Source organism: Triticum urartu, chromosome 6, assembly GCF_003073215.2.
Source record: "Triticum urartu cultivar G1812 chromosome 6, Tu2.1, whole genome shotgun sequence".
Taxonomy (NCBI): domain Eukaryota; kingdom Viridiplantae; phylum Streptophyta; class Magnoliopsida; order Poales; family Poaceae; genus Triticum; species Triticum urartu.
The window spans coordinates 479,317,919-479,339,117 of NC_053027.1; the positions used below are offsets into that span (position 1 = coordinate 479,317,919).

General features: G+C 45.1%; 2 protein-coding genes across 2 annotated transcripts; one reads left to right on the forward strand and one right to left on the reverse strand.

Annotated features, from left to right (window-relative positions):
- Nucleotides 1–12,605: 12,605 nt before the first annotated feature.
- LOC125514380 lies at nt 12,606–13,697 on the forward strand. The gene has a single exon (XM_048679689.1). The coding sequence runs from the start codon at nt 12,698–12,700 to the stop codon at nt 13,361–13,363; it is 666 nt and encodes a 221-aa protein (XP_048535646.1). The 5' UTR covers nt 12,606–12,697; the 3' UTR covers nt 13,364–13,697.
- A 4,276-nt stretch (nt 13,698–17,973) lies between these two features.
- On the reverse strand, nt 17,974–18,659 carry LOC125514381 (arabinogalactan protein 23-like). The gene has a single exon (XM_048679690.1). It carries the CDS (start codon nt 18,642–18,644, stop codon nt 18,294–18,296), a length of 351 nt encoding a protein of 116 aa, XP_048535647.1. The 5' UTR covers nt 18,645–18,659; the 3' UTR covers nt 17,974–18,293.
- Between the last annotated feature and the right edge of the window lie 2,540 nt (nt 18,660–21,199).

The following is a 21,199-nucleotide window of genomic DNA, read 5'->3' on the forward strand; positions in this document are numbered from 1 at the left end:
TCAACAAGGCCCTCTATGGCCTCAAGCAGGCCCCACGGGCTTGGTATGATACCTTGAAGGAACTCTTCATGAAGAAAGGCTTCAAACCCGGTTCACTCGACCCTACTCTTTTCACTAAATCTTATGATGGTGAATTGTTTGTGTGCCAAGTATATGTTGATGATATTATCTTTGGCTGTACTGACCAACGTTATAGTGATGAATTTGCCTATATGATGAGTGAATAATATCAAATGTCTAGTATGGGAGAGTTGAAATTCTTCTTAGGTCTTCAAATTCATCAACAACACAATGGCATATTCATATCTCAGGAGAAATACCTCAAGGATGTACTGAGGAAATGCGGCATGCAAGATTGCAAAGGCGTCAAAATTCCTATGCCCACAAATGGCCATTTGTGCACTGATGAAAATGGTATTGACTTTGATCATAAGGTATACCACTCCATGATAGGTTCCTTATTATACTTATGTGCATCTAGGCCAGATATAATGCTTAGTGTTTGCATGTGTGCCCGATTTCAAGCTGCACCGAAGGAATCACACCATAAGGCTATGAAGCATATTCTTCGATATCTAGCTCACACACCAACACTTGGATTATGGTACCCCAAGGGCTCGGCTTTTGATTTTGTTGGATATTCTGACTCTGACTATGCTGGTGATCGTGTGGATTACAAGTCAACATCTGGTACATGTCATTTCCTCGGACAATCTTTGGTCTGTTGGTCCTCGAAGAAACGGAACTACGTATCACTATCTACTGCTGAAGCTGAGTACATTGCCGCTGGTTCTTGCTGTGCCCAATTGCTATGGATGGAGCAAACTCTCAAGGACTACGGCGTCAACATGAAGAATGTACCTATCTTATGTGACAATGAGAGTGCCATCAAGATTGCTCACAACCCAGTTCAGCACTCGAAGACAAAGCACATTCAGATTCGTCATCATTTTCTTCGTGATCATGTGTTGAAGGGCGACATTTCTATTGAGCATGTGAAGACTGAAGAACAACTAGTTGATATCTTCACAAAGCCCTTAGATGAGAAGAGATTTAGCAAGTTGCGGTGTGAGCTAAATATCCTAGAATCTTCGAATGTTCTGTGAAAAGGACACTCATCCTAACACTTATGCAAAATTGATGACTTAGATGTGCAACACATGAAGAAACGTTTTACTTCAATCAATGAAGAATAACACTCTTAGTGTGAAGAAATTAATGAAGAATTTGATTATCAGAACCCTACGATAATTGTACGCAGTGTCTGAAATCATCATTCTTATACGGTGGGTCACGCCACCACCCAAAGTTGAAATTCCTTAAATTATTCATACTCTTCAACTTTGCATAGTCTTCACTGGTTCCGTCGTTTTTCTTCATTGGCTATATATATATATATATATATATATATGAGTTTATGTCTTCTACAGCATTCACTTATTGCTATTTCTTCAAGTTGGTTTTCTGCTAAGTGAATGTGATCGGACCCTTCCGCTCTATGCTATACTCAACCCAATCTATTCACAAATTCTTCATGTGCGTTCTATTTGAAACTCGTTCAAAATCTTCACTGTGTCCTTGTCAGCTGAAGAAATTGCGAACGGAATTTTAAAATCTATCTTATCTAAATTTTCGGCTTTGCCGCTCAAACCGTTCCGCATCCCACGATACACTTATCCACTCACCCACGATCTAACACGATCTCCACCTCTCACTATGTGGGTGACACATGTCATGCGAATGAGAAGGGTCAGGGGCACGTTCGTCCAATTTCTTTGGGCGAGCAGTTTTTCACTGTGGCTATAAATACCCCTCCTTCCCTTCCTCACTTCTTTTACTCCGCTCGACCTCTCTCTCCAGCTCGAGCTTCTCAAACCCTAGAGCCGCCGCTACTTCATCACCGCCGGTGAGGAAGAGCTTCACTGCCTCGACCTCGTCGCCGACGTACTCGCGCCGACCGCGGACATCTTCACTCCGCTGCCGCCGTAGCCGTCTTCCTCCACCAAGTTAGGGCGTGGAAGATCTGTACAGACAAACTTCACATCTCCTCACTCCAGTTCGTCGTGTTCTTTGTCCAGGGTAAATAAAAGTTACTTTTACTACCCTCGTTGATTCGAATGATTATCTACAAAATCTTCAAAAGTGTTTTTTCTTCATATCTTCACACACTGAACACCTCACAAAAGTCATATGTTCTTGATTCGTTTCTCTAAGCATCATTTTTCTTTAAGATTCCTCAATTGTGTGGATCTTTGATCTATACAACTCTGGAACCTAAGACAAAGAACGCTTAGTGAAAATCTTCAAGACTCATCTGGTCAAATTCCTCAAACTTGTTCTTTTTGAAAAACCTTCTGAGAACGCATATGACCTCTCCAAATTCCTCGCAACTATACTCTGTTCATAGGTACACATGACAGCTGCTGAATCACTAGGTTCTCATCAACTTAACTCATTTGCAGCGTTCCTCGAAGAAAAGTTGCATACTTCTTCAGAGAATTCAATTGTTCAAATTCCTCAACTGGAGAAAATGGCTGATGGTAAAAGGCCACAGAAGGGAGGAAAGAGGCCTGAGGTAAATATAGCGTTTGAAATCCCTGATGACATATATGCTGGGTACTGCACACCTACTGAGGAAACCAAGAATGAGCGCAAAGTGCGCATTCAGAAGATAGAGAGGAGATGGGCAAGAGAATGGAGGGAGTACAGATATGTCACTCCTAAGTACATGAAGAAATTCGCACTCAATCCTCCATGCCCAAGACCTCCATTGGCACCTGGCCAAATCACTGATCCCACCAGCCTCAAGCGTGGTGAGGACTATCCTGATGAATGGGCCAAGCGCCAAGCCAAGTTGGCTAAGCAAGCCAAAGAAGCAGTGAGGAAATTCAGTGAAGACTCTGCTGCTGCTGCCTCTGCTGAGGCCTTTGCTGTCAAGCCAAAGAAGGCTATGTCAAATAAGCCTGCACGCAAGCCAAGTGCTTCACCAACAATGCCCTCAAGGCCAAGTTCCTCAGCAATGCCCTCACGGCCAGAATCCTCAAAGCTCTCACGGCCAATTCCTCATGTTGCTCCTATTCCTCCAAAGTCCTCGGCTCCTCCGCCAAAGCCTTCAGTTGTTCCGACCAAATCCTCGACACCTGTGCATCTCGCTTCATGCCAAAGGACTACCGGCATCTCCATTACCTCAGGTGTCTCAGCTAGTTCCTCAGCTGCACCAAGTTCCTCAGCTGGCCCCTCACTACTGAAGAAAAAGGCCACTGCTGGACGAGGTCCACGCCTAAGTCCTCAAAAGAAGCAAGTCGCTTTTCAAGTGCCGTCTGATGAAGACGAAGCTGATGATGATGAACTTGCAGAAATCATCAGAGACAGGCAAGTCAGGGCCGCTAGAGCCAAAGGATCAGAGGTGCCACTGCTTTTGGATCCCAAGCTGATCCTCGACTACATTGATGATTGGCACAAGGACCCCAACACTCCCTTGCCTGACTTCAAGCTGACTCCTGGCCAAATTCACATGCTGACCCACTTCATTCAAGAAGAAAAGTGGAAATTTGAGAAGGCCAGGCAGATCAAGAAAGCGCAATACAAGAAGGAGAAATTTCTGAAGAACAACGTTGTCACTATGACAACTGATGAACTTGTAAAAATCCAATCTAAAATCAAAACCCTCAGCGATGACTTCAAAGCCTACTATGCTGATTGGCAAGGAGCCAAAGTTAGATTTGTAAAGATAACTGAACAGTTCACTTCAAATGTTACTGCCCCAACGCAACAAGAAATTCCTCAGGCTGAAGCATCTGCTCAGCCTACTGAAGAAAATGCCAGCACCGCTGATGACAATCAGGCTGCTGAAGAAAATGTGAGTTCCAGGGCTGATGACTGCATTCCAGCCACTGAAGAAATTGCCAGGGCACCCACTAGTGGTCCGCCTGAAGAAACTGAAGAAATCAGGGCAACTGCATTAATTGTGCCTGAAGAAAATCAACCAGATTCCTCAGCTGCTCCTGCACCAACTTCAACTCCAATCCTTCATCTGCATCAGATGTGAAGAAGACCAAGGCTGCAGAGCGTGCTGCAGTAAAGAAAAGGAAAGCATCAGCTGCTTCAGATTCTTCAGCTCCGAAGAAAATGAAGCCTGTGACAAGTTCTTTTGCACATCCGATTGATGTTGTTCCCATATCAACCAGGCCATCAAAGGACCTTGTTCCTTTTGATGAAGAATATGTGATCCCCAGCGGATCTGATGAAGAAACTCATTCGGCTGCTTCGTCTGAACCGTTGGATGAAGAAATTGAAGTGGATGCGATCCCTTCAACACTTATCATCTCCTCGCCTATGCCTCAGTTCACAGCTGAAGAGGCTGGCGTTGAAGAAATGGAAGATGAAGATGTGGACATTGGCTGCTCCACACCCGTAATCAGTGATGAATTCTGGGAAATTCAGCATCCAAACTCTCCAATGTTCACCCCTCTACAGCAAATTCCTCAGTCCCCCACACAAACTGTTCACATGGGCTCTGAAGAAACTCATCCCACTGCATCTGTCCATGAGGAAATTCCAGCCACTAGCGCTGAAGAAACTGCTGCTGCTGAACAACCAACTACGCAGACTGCCACTGAGGAAGAACCAGAAATTCCTCAGCCTGAAGAACCTGCGATTGAGATTCCTGAGGTCGTGATGCAACTCACTGACACTCCACTGCCGAAGCCAAAGGATCCATTCTCACGCAAGCAAAAGTTCAAAGCTGATGATTTCTTTGGCGAGCACGTATTCTTCGAAGATTACAACCCATATGACTCTGCTCGCATTAGGAAGAGGCGTTTCTGGACTACTAGTCAAGCCAATTTCTATTCCTCGGTGCTGTTCAACAAGGAGAAGATTTTCTACCATGAGCATATTCCTCACGTGAATATGGAATCTCTGCCGTGCTTCGCACCAGTCCTCAGTGTTCTTCACGATGCTGGGCTGCTCAACTTTTGCTCTGACATCTGCGATTGGAATGAAGAACTGATTCTTCAATTCTATGCAACGCTGCACATCACCGGAGATGCTGAAGATGTGAATTCATGGGTGCTGGACTGGATGTCTGAAAACACTCACTGCACTGCACCAGCCTCTGAATTGCTTCGTGCTCTACCACTCAGTCCTCCCCTTGAAGAAGCTCGCTGCATCTACAGTGAACCTGATCTCACACATCATTACATGCAGGTGCTGATGAAGCCTTTGAAACCAGGTCAGGCACCACGAACCAAATTCCTTGTGAAGGAATTGTTGTACGTGCCCAGAACTGTCTATAGTATTCTTACGAGGACAATCAGTCCTATCAAAGGTCACGACTCATCTGATGAGGAAATTATTGGCATCATGAAGAATCTGGTATTCAACATCGTTCATGGCATTCCTGTCAATTATCATGATTTCTTCATGAGGACTATGGCCAATGTTGCACTGTCTCTGTTTGAGCTGAAGCCTTATGCACCTTGGATCATGAGATTCCTCAGGACAAGGTCTTCACTCAACTACAAAGCTGATTTCCAGAATCATCTCAGCTACTTGCCCCCAATTGAAGTCCTCAAGCAGACATATTCCTCAGTTGATGGAAAGGGCAAGGCACCAGCTGTAATTGATGAAGGCATTAGTCCATTGGATGGTCAGTTTCGCAAAGCTGCATCTTATTCCACCAATGATGACTCTGCCAATGCACCCAAGTCCACTCCTCAAGCCACTGCTCCACGCGTGATGACAGACCGTGAACTTCTGCTTAGTCTTCACCAGAAGGTGGATCGAAATCACAAATGGGTTAAGCGTCAGTTTGGTTCACTTCTTCACAACATGACTGCCACACACAATGCAGTGAAAAAAAACCACTACTACCTCCATCAAGTCTTCGGTCACACCTGGGCAATCCTGTCACATATGTATGGTGAAGAAGATCTGAAGAACATGGGTCTCAATGAAGATTTTGACTGGTCTGCACCTCCACCGAAGAAATTCAAGAAGGTCAAGGTTCCTTCTCTGGTGGCCAGCTCATATTCTTCATCGCGCGACACTGATGAACATGAAGATTTGGACGACACTGCAGCAGGCCCTACATCAACCAACGACCCCAACAACGCTGGCGCTCCTTCATCAACATGATTATCTTCAGGGGCGTTAGTCCTCATTTTCGATCCTTTTGGTCATTCGATGACAAAGGGGGAGAAATATGAGTTAGTCTTCAAGCGGGTCTACTATATGGGCGGTTTTTTTGCTAAGTTACAACTCTCGTTCTTCTGAAACTTTATTGGATCGAGTTGTAATCTTAAACCCGATGGTGCTCTGATACTTTTGATGCACTGTGCTCTGATACTCTTGATGCACTATTCTGCATGCTTATTCCTCGTTAATATTATCGCACACATGCTGAATTTCATCAGGCACCATATTTCATCATGCATTTCAAATTCTTCATATTATATGTTAAATGCGTGTATGAATTACAAGATATAGGGGGAGATCTCCATGATTCAACTCTTCAAGTGTGCATTGTTTCAAAAGCAAATTCCTCACTATGCACATCTTCAGGGGGAGTTCTTCTATATCTTGCAATCAAATTCCTCAATATCAGTATTTACACTTCATATGTATATCCTCGTTGAAAACTTAACCTATATTGTCATCAATCACCAAAAAGGGGGAGATTGTAAGTGCATCTAGTGCCCCTTAGTGATTTTGGTGTATTGAAGACTTATAGGTTAAGGGACTAATGCGTGTGTGAGTGTACACAGGTCTATAAGTCTATGAGGAGTTTGATATTTACAGGAAAAGTCGACCCCTAAAGATGAATATCTTTGACTGAAGATTTTGGTATTTCTGAAGACTTCCATGAAGACTTTGAAAGTGAAGAAATTGGTGTGTCCGTGAAGACTTGATATTCATGCGAGAAATATGAAGCTTCAAGACTTTCGTTTTCATAGTTTTGTTTTTCTCTTTCTTGAGTCATAGGAAACACCGTACTGTTAAAGGGGGTCGAGGAAATACTAAGGAAAAATTTCCATGTGATGCTCAACTCAAAATCCTACACCTACCAATCCCTTCGAGTGAAGCCATTGGAAATCTCATACGGTTCAGTCAATTTCTTCAGTGACAGAGACGAAGTTCTTCTGGTCTCTGAGGAATTTGTCCTGACTGAGGAGTTAGGAATTCGCCAGTGCGGATTGCCTACACAGTGAGGAACATGATAGCCCTGAGGATTTTGCTACTCAAAATTCCGATTGTTGTTGTGCTATGCGCCAGCTGTTCCAAAATATCTATCCACCTAACGGTCATATCATTGAAGGGCATTTATGTTTTATCATGTCGGGCTGACACTTGTCATTTGAGAGCAATCCGAGAGAAACTGACACTTGTCATTTGAGAGCAACCCATCCTCCGAGGACTTTGAGTGAAAATCATCAAGTGAGGAAAAACCAAAAAACCAAACCCAAACACCTACAAACCCCAAGTGATTGAGCATCACTGATGAAGGAAATATGCCCTAGAGGCAATAATAAAGTTATTATTTATTTCCTTATAATCATGATAAATGTTTATTATTCATGCTAGAATTGTATTAACCGGAAACATAATACATGTGTGAATACATAGACAAACAAAGTGTCACTAGTATGCCTCTACTTGACTAGCTCGTTAATCAAAGATGGTTATGTTTCCTAACCATAAACAATAAGTTGTTATTTGATTAACGAGGTCACATCATTAGTTGAATGATCTGATTGACATGACCCATTCCATTAGCTTAGCACCCGATCGTTTAGTATGTTGCTATTGCTTTCTTCATGACTTATACATGTTCCTATAACTATGAGATTATGCAACTCCCGTTTACCGGAGGAACACTTTGGGTACTACCAAACTTCACAACGTAACTGGGTGATTATAAAGGAGTACTACAGGTGTCTCCAAAGGTACATGTTGGGTTGGTGTATTTCGAGATTAGGTTTTGTCACTCCGATTGTCGGAGAGGTATCTCTGGGCCCTCTCGGTAATGCACATCACATAAGCCTTGCAAGCATTGCAACTAATGAGTTAGTTGCGGGATGATGTATTACAGAACGAGTAAAGAGACTTGCCGGTAACGAGATTGAACTAGGTATTGGATACCGACGATCGAATCTCGGGCAAGTAACATACCGATGACAAAGGGAACAACGTATGTTGTTATGCGGTCTGACCGATAAAGATCTTCGTAGAATATGTAGGAGCCAATATGGGCATCCAGGTCCCGCTATTGGTTATTGACCGGAGACGTGTCTCGGTCATGTCTACATTGTTCTCGAACCCGTAGGGTCCGCACGCTTAAGGTTACGATGACAGTTGTATTATGAGTTTATGCATTTTGATGTACCGAAGGTTGTTCGGAGTCCCGGATGTGATCACGGACATGACGAGGAGTCTCGAAATGGTCGAGACATAAAGATTGATATATTGCAAGCCTATATTTGGACATCGGAAGTGTTCCGGGTAAAATCGGGATTTTACCGGAGTACCGGGAGGTTACCGGAACCCCCCGGGAGCCATATGGGCCTTAATGGGCTTTAGTGGAAAGGAGAAAGGGGCAGCCCAAGGTGGCCGTGCGCCTCCCCCCTCCCCTAGTCCTATTAGGACTAGGAGAGGTGGCCGGCCCCCCTCTCTCTCTTTCCCCCTCGGGGAATCCTAGTCCAACTAGGATTGGGGGGGGAGTCCTACTCCCGGGAGGAGTAGGACTCCTCCTGCGCCCTCCTCCTGGCCGGCGGCCCCCTCCCCCTTGGCTCCTTTATATACTGAGGCAGAGGCACCCCAGAAACACACAAGTTGATCCACGTGATCTATTCCTTAGCCGTGTGCGGTGCCCCCAGCCACCATATTCCTCGATAATACTGTAGCGGAGTTTAGGCGAAGCCCTGCTGCTGTAGTGCATCAAGATCGTCACCACGCCGTCGTGCTGACGGAACTCTTCCCCGACACTTTGCTGGATCGGAGTCCGGGGATCGTCATCGTGCTGTACGTGTGCTCGAACTCGGAGGTGCCGTAGTTTCGGTGCTTGATCGGTTGGATCGTGAAGACGTACGACTACTTCCTCTACGTTGTGTCAACGCTTCTGCAGTCGGTCTGCGTGGGTACGTAGACAACACTCCCCCCTCTCGTTGCTATGCATCACCATGATCTTGCGTGTGCGTAGGATTTTTTTTGAAATTACTACGAAACCCAACAACTGAAGAGATTGATCCTGAGTGGATCCGACGCTTGTTACCTTTGAAGACTGTGCTTCTTCCAAATGGTTAGGCGTCATGGTCTAGAGCATCCAAGAGGAATTGTGGATCGCCGAGTGACCAAGTTTGTGAAGGTTTGGAAGTCGCCTAAAGACTTACCACGAGTGATTGGACGAGGTATGTGTGACCTTAGTTCAAGGAGAATACGGTGGGGACTGGGTGTCTTGGACTAAGTGTCCTTGACTGGGTGTCCGGGACTGTGTGTCCTCGAGTTTAAATACTCAGCCGCTCCAACCAGACATACAACTGAGACAGTAGTTGGAACTGGTCTACCAAATCATTGTCTTCACCGAGCTTACTGGTTCTATTTCCTCAACTCTTTCATTTCCTCATAACTGTGATGTATGTTTGTTCATATCTGTGTTTGAAGACTCTGACTGAAGACTTTTTGAATTTCCTCAGTTCAATTTCTTCAGTCTGTTTGTCTTCATCCTGTGTTATCCTGTGATTACGCTTCCTATACTCTGTGCCTGTCTTCATTTCATCATGATGACTATGCTTGTATTCTGTTATGTTTATCTTTGAGTACTTATTCTGCTGCTAGTAGTTCTTTGCTAAGGAATTTCCTCACCGGCAAATTCCTCAGTGAAGAATTTCATAAAAATCGCCTATTCACCCCCCTCTAGTCGATATAACGCACTTTCACCTAGTGAGGCAAGTCCTTCGTGGGCGATGGCCATGGTGGGATAGATAAGGTTGCTTCTTCGTGGACCCTTCGTGGGTGGAGCCCTTAGTGGACTCGTGCAATCGTTACCCTTCGTGCGTTGAAGTCTCCATCAACGTAGATGTATGATAACACCACCTATCAGAACCACGCCAAAAATCTCCGTGTCTACATTGTGTTTGCGCCCTCCAAACTCCTCCTTTTACCTTCATGTGCAATGATTTACATTCCGCTGCTACACTCTTAGAATTGCATGTGTAGGTTGATTGCTTGACTTGTGCTAAGTTGCTAAAATCTGCCAAGACTTAAAATTGGGAAAATGCTAGATTTTTATTTGGTCAACTAGTCTAATCACTCCCCCTCTAGACATACTTTTGATCCTACACCAAGTAAAAGTAGTGCTAGCTTGTGCAATTCTTCACAATTGGGTACTCCAGTATGGTGAGGATGAGTATTTCCCACCCGAGGAAACATGGGATCCGGAACCCAACGATGAAGATCACAATGATATTGTCCATGACAATATTTTTTAAGCTCGTAAGAGAGATGAATTTGCAAATCAGATGTGGGCGAATAGAGGGCTAGCAAACATTTGATGTATCACGTGTCTTGGTGTTGTAAAACAATTGATGTGTCCCTTGGTGTTGTAAAACTATTGTTGTACCGTTATATTTATGTGTTGAAACATGATTTTGAGCTGTTGAAATATGCTTTTTCTGTGCTGAAATGTGTGTTTGTGTGTTGGAATTCATTTTTATGAGCTGAAACATGATTTTGAGCTGCTGAAATATGCTTTTTATGTGTTGAATTATGCTTATTTATGTGCTGAAATATGTTATTAACTTCTGGATTGTTTATGTTGTAGATGGATGATGAGGTGCAGGAGGTTCCAAGTGTTGGTGCTCTTCCCAAGAAGGCCCCAAGGTCATGAATTGGACTCTGCCTATGTCGGCGTTGATGTTGAAAGGCCTTTCAGAGGTGGCGGCAAGAGGTGCCAAGACTGACAAAGGATTCAAAGAGGTTGAAAAATTGAAAGTTGCAAAGTGTATATCTTCTTTCGTTGGTTATGACGTGTCTATTACCCAAGTGCACAATCGTATTCGCAAGTGAAGGAATAGGTGGACAAGGCTTGTCTATTTCAAGGGTTTAAGTGGGGCACTTTGGGATGATGACAAGAAGATGGTAGTGCTAGAAGAACAACACTATTTGGGCCACACTTAGGTATGCATGTACATGTACCAGCCCTTTTTGAATGCTGAAATGAGTTATCTTAGTGCTCAAATGGTGTTAAAATGATATTGTTTTGCCGAAAATGATGGTGTTTCATAGCTAAAATGATGTCTCAGTTAATTATTTTTGTTCAAATGGTGTTGCAGGATCATCCAACAGATGCGGAATTGCTCAATTCTCCATTGGAGAACTACGACTATATGGAACTTTGCTTTGCTAATAAGCATGCCACTGGGAAGTATGCAATGGGCTCCGGTGTGCCCCTAGGATCGCCTATTGTTGTGGAAGACAAGGATAAACCGAATGTCATGGAGGGGGAAGGAACAACAAATGAGGGATTGCAACATCTTCTTGGGTCTAACTTTGTATTTCCTATTGCTAGTGCCACTCAGGACCCTTCTCCTACTTCAAATAAGAAGAGAAATAGGGCATCTGGCTTGACTGAGGAGGACTCAATTCAGTGTAGCAACATGACTGATGCTATGTGTGAGATTGCAAGTGCTATCAACAACACTTGCCATGCTGAAACACACCCTAACTTGTACAACGCTGTCATGGACCTTCTTGTGTTTGATTAAGATGAACGCTTGGCTATTTTAGATTATCTCACACAACATAAGGCAAAGGCCTTAACTTTGTGAAGATAAATGATGAAGTTTGAAAAGCATCATTCAAAGCGAATCTTGAAAGCCAATCTCGGTCTTCTTTGAGTTGTTGTTAGTTGGTACTTGATGAGACTATCCTTTTTGTAATGCCTATTATAAAATGTACTTCAAATGAGTCTATGTAATATGAATCTAGTGATACATTGCTACCAATTATGGTTATTATGTCTTATGTAATATGAATCTAGTGATGCACTGCTTCAAATTAAGGTTATCGTGTGTTATGTTAATTGTTGAATATTGTATTTATATTATCATTGTTCAGATTATGTTGGCATGGTAACATTTTATTGCTCGAATTATTTTATGAATTGTCGAAATGTTATTTCAATATTTGTCTTGGCGAAAAAAATCGTTCATGCAGCATACCTCAGATACAGGCTACCAAACACAGTCTCAGTGCAACATGTCTCGTATGATGCAGCCTACCAAACACAATCTCAGTTCAGCATGCATCAGTACATACATTGCTACAAACAACTGCAGTTGCATGTACTGAGCATGTACAGACTAAGCATGTGTTAAATGGAAACAACTATACTAGGATGGGAACAGCTATCAAACACGCCCTTAGTGGTTGCTGAGGGTTGAGCACCACTCGCATGTTACTCTTCGCTCGCTGTCATGCCAACTCGTGTACATGTTTCACTTTCTATACTTAATGAAAAGATACCAATCTCGCGTATTCGTGAAAAAAAGAAGACAAGCAAATAATAATTGGGAAGGTGCTAGGTGAAAATCGCCATACAATCAAGGAAAGCGGGCTATTTACGCTTTTGCCCTTGATAGGAAAAAAAGGTAGCCGCCGCCGCGCCGTCGCAGCACAGCGTCTCTCCTCCCACGCTCCGATGACGATCTCCCACCTCACCCGCCGCCTCCTGAGCCCCTCGACCGCCACCGCCACCGCCAAGCTCTTCCCCGGCACGAGCTTCTCGAATCCCCACGCTTATGCGCGAAACCCCCTCCTCCTCCTCGACCCCCACCGCCGCTTCTCCACGAGCCCAAACACCAGCTCCAACCCCGATGCCGCCGCCGCCCCCGCCCCCGCTCCAGAACCCACTCCCCTGGAGTCGATGAAGCACCAGGAGATCGAGGGCCCCACGGTGGAGCGCGACATGTCGCCGCTCGCCGACGAGGCGCGGGCGGAGCTCGACGCCCTCCGCCGCGCCGCGCAGCGCCTCAGCGCCTCCCTCGCGATCCTCGGCGGGACGCACCTCGCTGCAGGAGCGTGGATCGCCTCCGGGGCCGCGCCCGTCGGGGTCGAGTCGGCCGCGTTGGTGCAGGGCGTGGCGGCGTTCGCGTTCCCCTTCACGGCCGCCCTGGTGCTTCGCCGTGTCATCAAGCCCGTCGCCTTCTTCCAGAAGATGGAGGCCAACGGGAGGCTGCAGGTGCTCACGCTTTGCCTCCAGGCCACGAAGAACGTTAACCTCATGATGCTCCGGACGCGGGTGGTCGCCATCTCTTGCGCCCTCGGAGTGTCGGTCGGATCGGTAGCTACGATCTTGATGCGGTAAGCTTGTGCTAGGCTCTGCTCAGGAAGGATGATTAGTGTCAGTATTCGAGGAATAAGACTGAAACGAGATATGAGATTAGACCTTGGAACTCTGAAAACTTGGTGCTTTTGGATGTTGAAGTGTGCTTAGTTTTGGTATCTGTATGGTATTACATGGGTACCAAAGGAATCTTTATAGTGGCCGTTCAAACTGTTGCTATTACAGTGATATTCGTCTTCTCTTAGATGGATCAACCAGTTGCTGAATCTTATTATCTTGTATGCTGAACCAGCTCCATTTCTCAGTTGATAACTTGTTTATGAACTAGGTGATTATACCTGCATTTTAGATTCCAGCTGCCTAGTGAGTTGCTCTCGTATTGCTAAACTAAGTTTTGGGATCTTCATGATATGGCAAATTGGATAAGATCATCTGACATCAAACAGTTATTTCTTTATGCTGGGGTATGTAGGTGTGAGTGTACTTGCAAGTTGGTTGTCTAGTTATAGCTTTGCAGTTCGCGCCATCTGAAAAATCATGCCTTCAGAGTTCAATTTAAACTTCAAAGCTCAGTTTTGAAAATTAACCGGTTAAGTGTGGTTTGTGAGATGTCGAGGGAGGTGTTATAAGATCTCAAGGAATTTGGGAATAAGAGTGCATCGATAAAACATGGTGAAATTGGAGATGTTTTAGGATAATGCCATGCCCACATATATATTAAGTATACATATTTCTCAGTAACATTTGTTGTCTCTGTACTAGTAGTTACTCCCTCCGTCCCATAATATAAGAGCGTTTTTGACACTACTAGTGTCAAAAACGCTCTTATATTATGGGACGAAGGGAGTACATGACAATCTACATTCGTTTCTAGCAGTACCACATTTTTCTTGTTGTTTTCACTTTTGTCATATTTACTCTGTTTCCAAGGATAGTACAATTTGTTTTGCCTTCCTCGTTGACAAGTAAATTTTCAGAAAACTTAGATAGATCAGCTTTGACCATATATCTTACTTCTTTAGGTTTAGCTTGCCTTACTGCATGCTCTTAGTGACAAGGTCTGTTGGGGAATTTTAATAATTTCGTTGGTTAGATCCAGCCACACCACACTGAATTGATCTTTGTTGTTTATGAGGTGGTTATTAGAGATGAACTGTGAAGTTCCTGTCTTGTCCAGTATGACCTGGGCAATGAAATGCAGGGCTTGACTTATTCCTAATGTTCCCTATAAGCGCTATTGTAGGTGGAACAGCTTGAATTGATTGATAAGTTGTTAATTATTCTTGGCTGTCCACAGCATGAAACTTTGCTGAAATCAATGATTAAGTGTAGGTTATTGACCTGTAGTGGGATTTAATTGTTGCAGCTTTAGTTATTTTTAGTATCTCCTAATAAGTACAGTCCAGAGTTGAGGCTTCCCATTCCCCAGTCTTGACCGGATGCATTATGAGGCATGTTTAGCTTATGTGCTTCAATAATACTCCCTCTGTCCCAAAATAACTGTCTCAAGCTTAGTACAACTTTGTACTAGAGCTAGTACAAAGTTGAGACACTTATTTTGGGACGGAGGGAGTACATCACAGTCTGACCTAATGGTTATCATTTTATCAAGTAAACCGTGTATTTGTTAACACTTCTGAAGAGTGTCATTTCTTTTTGGCCTTGAAGAGCTATAGTTCAAATAGACGCAAAGAACACAGTATAGACTACAGATGCCTGAGCAAAGATACTGACTCGGCTACAGTTTGATAAAAATATATTGTACAGACCTGTTGGTACCTGACTACCTGAGAAGTTAAGATTTAATTCAGATATGTGCTCTAATATCTAAAGAAATAAAAAAAACTCGGTAAATGTATAACAAGCCATTATAAACAATATCTTTGGGAAAATAAAGCTGATAAAGCGATGGAGATACCTGGTCTTTCATGAAAGTCTATGTGTACACTATGTTGCCCTCTAATTAAGTTGTAGTGTTCCTTTGGAAAGATAAATATTCACTGGCATTATTGCCACTGATAGATAGGACTTGACAGATTCCAGAAGGCCTAGCCAAATTAGCTCTGCTCTTATCAGTTAGACAAGCACCGCCATCGCCGCTGTTCTTTCTGTCATTATTAATAGGGATTTGGAATAAACGGAGGCTGAACATCACTCACCTTCAGCATCCAAGCCCACATAGTTTTTAGATGTTACTCCCTCTGTAAAGAAATACTCCTATAAGATTGTTTAGATCACTAATATGGTGATCTAAATGATCTTATATTGCTTTACAAAGGAATTATTGTTTAATCTTTCATTCTGTCAGGGCGCTTCTGGAAACCACTGAACCAGAACCCCGAGTTATCAGCAACCCATGTAACCCTTGGGATCTAGAGTAGTTTGTTGCTATGCCAGTTGAGCTTAGGATCAAGCATATGGAAGCACTGCCATTTTCTTCTTGCATTGCGATGGGGAAATGCTCATCTTACTGGTTATCATATTTTTTAAGTTATCTTATCATATTCTTGACCTTGTAAGGCATGCCTTGGGCACTGCTTGACTAAAATTTGGCTGACTGCATTTTACCTTAGGCCGCACTTGGCATCGGTGTATTCAATATAGGAATGTATCTAGTTTACAGGTGTAACTTACCGGACGAGACTTGCCTGCTCCCCTGGCGTGTGCCCATCCGTGCTCCCGCGTACGTGGCTTGATTTGATTGAAACAAAATAAAACCCGGCCCCACCCCTTTAAAATCAGGGGGGGGGGGGATGATTATATTAGAAAGAAAAGAGGAAAAAAGACAACCGTAGGATGAGGTGGGAGCACGGATGGGAGCAGGCAAGCCGGATCCTAACTTACCGGGCTAGGAGTGATTTCCGGCCGGAATCAAAACGACTTACAGGGGTATTTAAAAAGAAAAACGACAATCCAAACATGGCCTTATGTAAAGGCCACTAGGATGATTCTCTTATCTAAAAAAAGGCAGGTTACTCCTGGCTAGATGCCAGGTGGTGGTGGCTGAGTCCATGAATTGTACTGTATCTCTTTTGCCGAACCTTGCTCTGATCTGCCATATCTGCTCAAGATGTAGATGAGCCTAGTCCATGAATCCTAGCTAGATCCCACATTTAGGTTAATCACATCATGGTACATAATGTGTTGGTTATCAGTGGTTCCGGTTCTATTCCAGCTGGTAAATCACATCATGGTAGACCTGAGACTGTATTAGCATGTATTCCTAAATGCTCTTATATTTCTTTACGGATGGAGTACTATATTTATTTCTGAATCTTGTTGGCTTTACATGGTAGCCTTCAGCTGTTCTCTTAAAGTGAGTTCCATAGATAATTCCTGTGGCCAATCCTCAGTCACATGGTGCGTGCACTCACACTAACCAGTGGAGATGACCTGGAGATATGTTTCTTATTGTCTTTGGCCCGGGACAGTATCTCATCTGCCAGAGTGGAGATGGCCTGGACTCTGGAACCATGTATCCTGATGCTTCTTCTTGTCTTCGGCTTCAGACAGTATCTCTCTCATTGTTTTCTCTCTCATTGTTTTATAATGTGGTTGGATACTGACAGCATCTCATCTTCATGTTCTTTTTTTAAAAAAAAATTGGTGTGCACCGCTTGTCTTTTATAGACTGGCACGGTCGTTTTACGACTCGTACTACTGTGTGAATCTACAGGTCACAATGTTTGTGCAGTTGGAGAATCAAAAGTGCAGGTTTTCATTCCCTCGCCTTGTTTGGAGGACTTTGAAATGTAGGAACAGGGCAAGAATTTCAAAGAGAAACTTCTATTTCCTCCACATTTTAGAGGATTTTAAGCACAAGTCAAACGCCAATACCCTATGCAGTTTTTATTTTTTTGCAATGTGGCATAAATGAGTTGCTCTAAATATGGTACTCCCCCCAATCCAACATAAGCAGCTTTGGACTAAGATTGGTTTAGGGAGTACCAACCAATAGGAATATAATCTTTATTGTTTTCTTCTTACAGAAGAAACATATGTTTTCTTGAACATAGTACAATCGAAGTCGCTCACATACACGAGCATAGGGGTGAGCGTAGAAACATATGTTTTCTGGAGAGACGCTTTCCTCCAGAAATTTATCTGTAGTTTTCCTGTGTGAAGCGTCAAACATATGTTTTTATTCAGTGAATCTGAGCTCCCCTCGGGTTATAATGTGCTTAATATTTCATTTCACCATTTTTTTCCTTCCATGTGTTCCAAGTAGACCTTGAATCCCTCTGTATAGTCCACGACGATATTACTCTCATTGATGAGAAACATTCATAAAAGAATCCACGAACCTAAAGGGCTTACAATTGCTCAGTTGAGAAATGTGGTGACCCGCATGTTCCTCTTCCTTGCAGGATTTTTGACTCAGATTTCCTAGGAGGTTCTCAGAATGCTGAACAATCCAATATGGCAGACTGACGAGCTGCGCATATTTGAATTTTTCTCTCGAAATAATACAAGTGAGGTTACAGTTTAATCTTTTTTCGATGAAAAATGTGCTTGCTCCGCAGATTTCATCACTCTATCATACACCCACGCGAAGCGCTCGGACAGGTACCGAACTCCCCCGATCGAGGTCAAGACATGTAGAAATCATTAGACCTAACAAATTCACGATGTGATTGAATCCAATCTTTAAATTAATTTAGGCCAAAGAAATGGCAAATAATAATACAATATCCATCGAGCCCTCTCTCAAAAGGAAGAACAGAACAATAATAAAGCACCAGATGAATCGGACCGGTGCAAATGGATTCGCCAAAAGGAGGAGAAACAAAATAAAATCAAGACATATAAATCAAAGCACGCGCATGCATCGATCAAAACGCACGCGCGCGCCTTGAATCAGCGTAGCGTAGAGCCATACATAGCGGATTAGTGATCTTCTTCTTCCTGCCTTCCTCCTCCTCGCAGCGAACTGACTCGGGCCGGGGCGCGCTTACTGCAGGTAGTAGGCGAAGAAGGAGAGCACGGTGGCCCCGAGCACGGCGCCGACGGCCGGGACGGCTGCGGCGGCGGAGCCAGCGACGGCGGCGCCGGGGGCCGGGGCCATGGCCGGGGCGTCGGCGGCGAGGGCCACGGTGGCGGAGGCGGCGACAAGGACGGCGCAGGCGATCTTCTTCATCTCCATCTCTTCTTGGTCGACGAGGTGGTGGTCTCGGACGAACGCGCGTACGAGAGCACCGGAGCCGGAGAAGAACGGAGGGGAGGAAGAAGTGCTCCGGCTGATGCTCTGTGGGTTGTCCTTGTTGCTTTGCCTGAGGAAGGACGGGAGGGCGGGGGCCGCCATTTATAGGGCTCATCTTGGGGAGTAGTGGCCGCCATGTGGAGGTGCCTACGTGCGTTCACGTGCATGCGAGGGCGAGGCGGGCGGGCGGCCGGGCGGTAATCTCTCGCCCGGAGGGAACGCGTCGTCGCGAGCATGGTTCGTTAAATTTGAACGAGAACGCGTCGTCCTTCTGGCTTGGTATAAGCACGCGCGCGTTTGCCCGTTCTGTACAGACAGAGAGAGAAAAAGGCGAACGCTCCGCTAGGTCCGGTCGACCGGCCCAATTTTCGGCTGGTCGCCGCGCAAGCGTTGGATCCAGCCGCATGCGCCGTCAGATCCAGGAAAAAAAATAAAGATGTCCTCAAAAAAAAGGAGAAAGGAAGAAAAAAAACCTTTCCTGCCCCTCACATCGCTCGCGCACGGCCCCACGACCTCCCACCACCTACAGCTTGCAGCACGGTGGCGTGCTCGCAGTTGCCGCTCGCATGCGCCGCTTCCCGGATGCAACACCGGTGCCCGCTGGTCCGCCCTACGCAACAAAATGTGGTATCGATCCTAACTAATTGGGCCCTGTTACAACTTTTGCTGTAAGCCATTGCTATGGTAGCACCCGGTGGCAACCGGTCCAACACGTGATGTCATTGATGCAGCATCCGAGAGACGCCGTTGTAGCATCTAGTGACCACGGTTCCAACACGTGGTGGTCGCAGACCTAGCATTCTGGGAACCGCCCGTGGTAGCATCGGGTAGTCGTCGTTGTAGCATCTGCTGACCATGGTTGTAGCAACCCACCTCGCTGCTTCCAGCAAAAATAACCTTACTGCTTCCGACACCTCTGGCGACGTCACCCCCTGGATTGCAAATCACCGTGGCTGGTTGTACCATTTGTTTTCACCAGTCGCAGTTGTCAACAACCACGTTTGTAGCATTCGGCTAGTGGTGGGTGTCGCCGCCGCGAGCTAAACGTAGCACGGCCGTGTGACGATTATAGCATCTCCACGCACCGGTCCTAGCTCCACACATATGCGGTTGCAACACCCCCTCCCTCACGTCCCAGCCCCGACGAAGCCGATTCCAGCACAAGTGCGTGCTGGTTCCAGCATGGCTGGTCGCAGCACTGCCTCACCATGCTTATAGCACGCAACATCAACGCCGGTGACGGGGTCGTGATTGCAGCGAGCGCCCATAAATCTAGTGAGGGGATGGCCCGACGAGATGGAGAAACACGAGGAGAAAGGGGGGTGCAACTTGTTCTGCAGGGGACGGGTGGGAGTGACAGATCTTCGCTAGTGGAACTGCGATATCGATGAGAAAGGATGAGATCCATGGGAGGTATATTTTCTCTGTGAAAGAGAGAGGGGCGTGAGGGGGGTGAGTAGCGAGAGAGACAAGGATATAAGGTTAGCATAGTGAGCGGTGCGTGGGGCCAAAAAAGTAGTGGATTGCGTGACGTGGCCATCGCAACATTGGGTCGGGCGGCCGTAGGGAAATGTTTCCCCAAAAAACAATATAGCTTCAAAAGGTAAAGATCAAATAGATGCAGAGAAAAAAACTTAATATAGATTCAAAAAGAAAAACTTAAAACCACCTGCGGACATCCGACACCACAAATATTTTTTGAAGCTATATTGAGTTTTTTTTATCTCTATAGACTAACCAACTGCACTTGCAAGCGTTCCATGGTCGATCACACATGTTGCACTGACGGGTGGCTTCGCCCTACTATGTTATGATACACGATAAATTATCGATTGCCTCACCAATGATCGTATTTACCACAGTGATCGTCAATGCAGAAGCCCAGCCTTAGCTCTATGAACGAGGTTCTCTGCTTTTCTCATCGGCATTTTTAATATGGGAGTTGGCGAGTACTCATTTATGGACGCACAACAAGAGGTGGCTACAGAGCAACACATGGTGAAGGTTCAAGTAAAGGACATAGTAGTTGTTGTGCTAGCCCATCCGATCAGCATCGTCCTCCCGCTTAACTACAACACCGTTGATATTTCAAGGCGGTCTAAAATGCCTCTAAAGGAGTGAAATCTGCCTTCAAATGCTTCTCACAATGTTTCTTCAAAACGCTAGAAATGGTAGCGAAGCGGATGGCCAACCGAGGCGTTTTCCAATAATGCTTCGAAAATCTTTCAAAGGGTGGTGTTTTAGCATCGCCTTAAGTACTGAAATCGCGTCGCCATCAAGCTGTCCAGGTCTTTTGCGTGCCTTCGGCGTTGCAACAGCCCCACAGGCAACCTACCTCTGCAAGCTGGAGTCGAATCTTTAATTTTGAGAAACGCATCAATCAATTAGGAGGTGCTTTCGAAAATAGCCTCAAAAGCTTTGAGGCACTCCTAAAAAATGCCCCCAAAGTTCCATACAGTCCGAGGCATTTTCTGAAAGTACCTATGAAGCTCATACACTTTGGGGTGTTTTCCAATAATGCCTCGAAAATCTTTCAAACGTTGGCGTTTTAGCATCGCCTTAAGTACTCAAACCGCGGTGCCGCCAAGCTGTCCAGGTCCTCTGTGTGCCTTCGGCGTTGCAACAACCCCACGGGCAACCTACCTCTGCAAGTTGGA

Bases quoted from the DNA above. Each gene is read 5' to 3' on its own strand.
- LOC125514380 (XM_048679689.1), top strand. From the start codon at position 12,698: ATGACGATCTCCCACCTCACCCGCCGCCTCCTGAGCCCCTCGACCGCC.
- LOC125514381 (XM_048679690.1), bottom strand. From the start codon at position 18,644: ATGGCGGCCCCCGCCCTCCCGTCCTTCCTCAGGCAAAGCAACAAGGAC.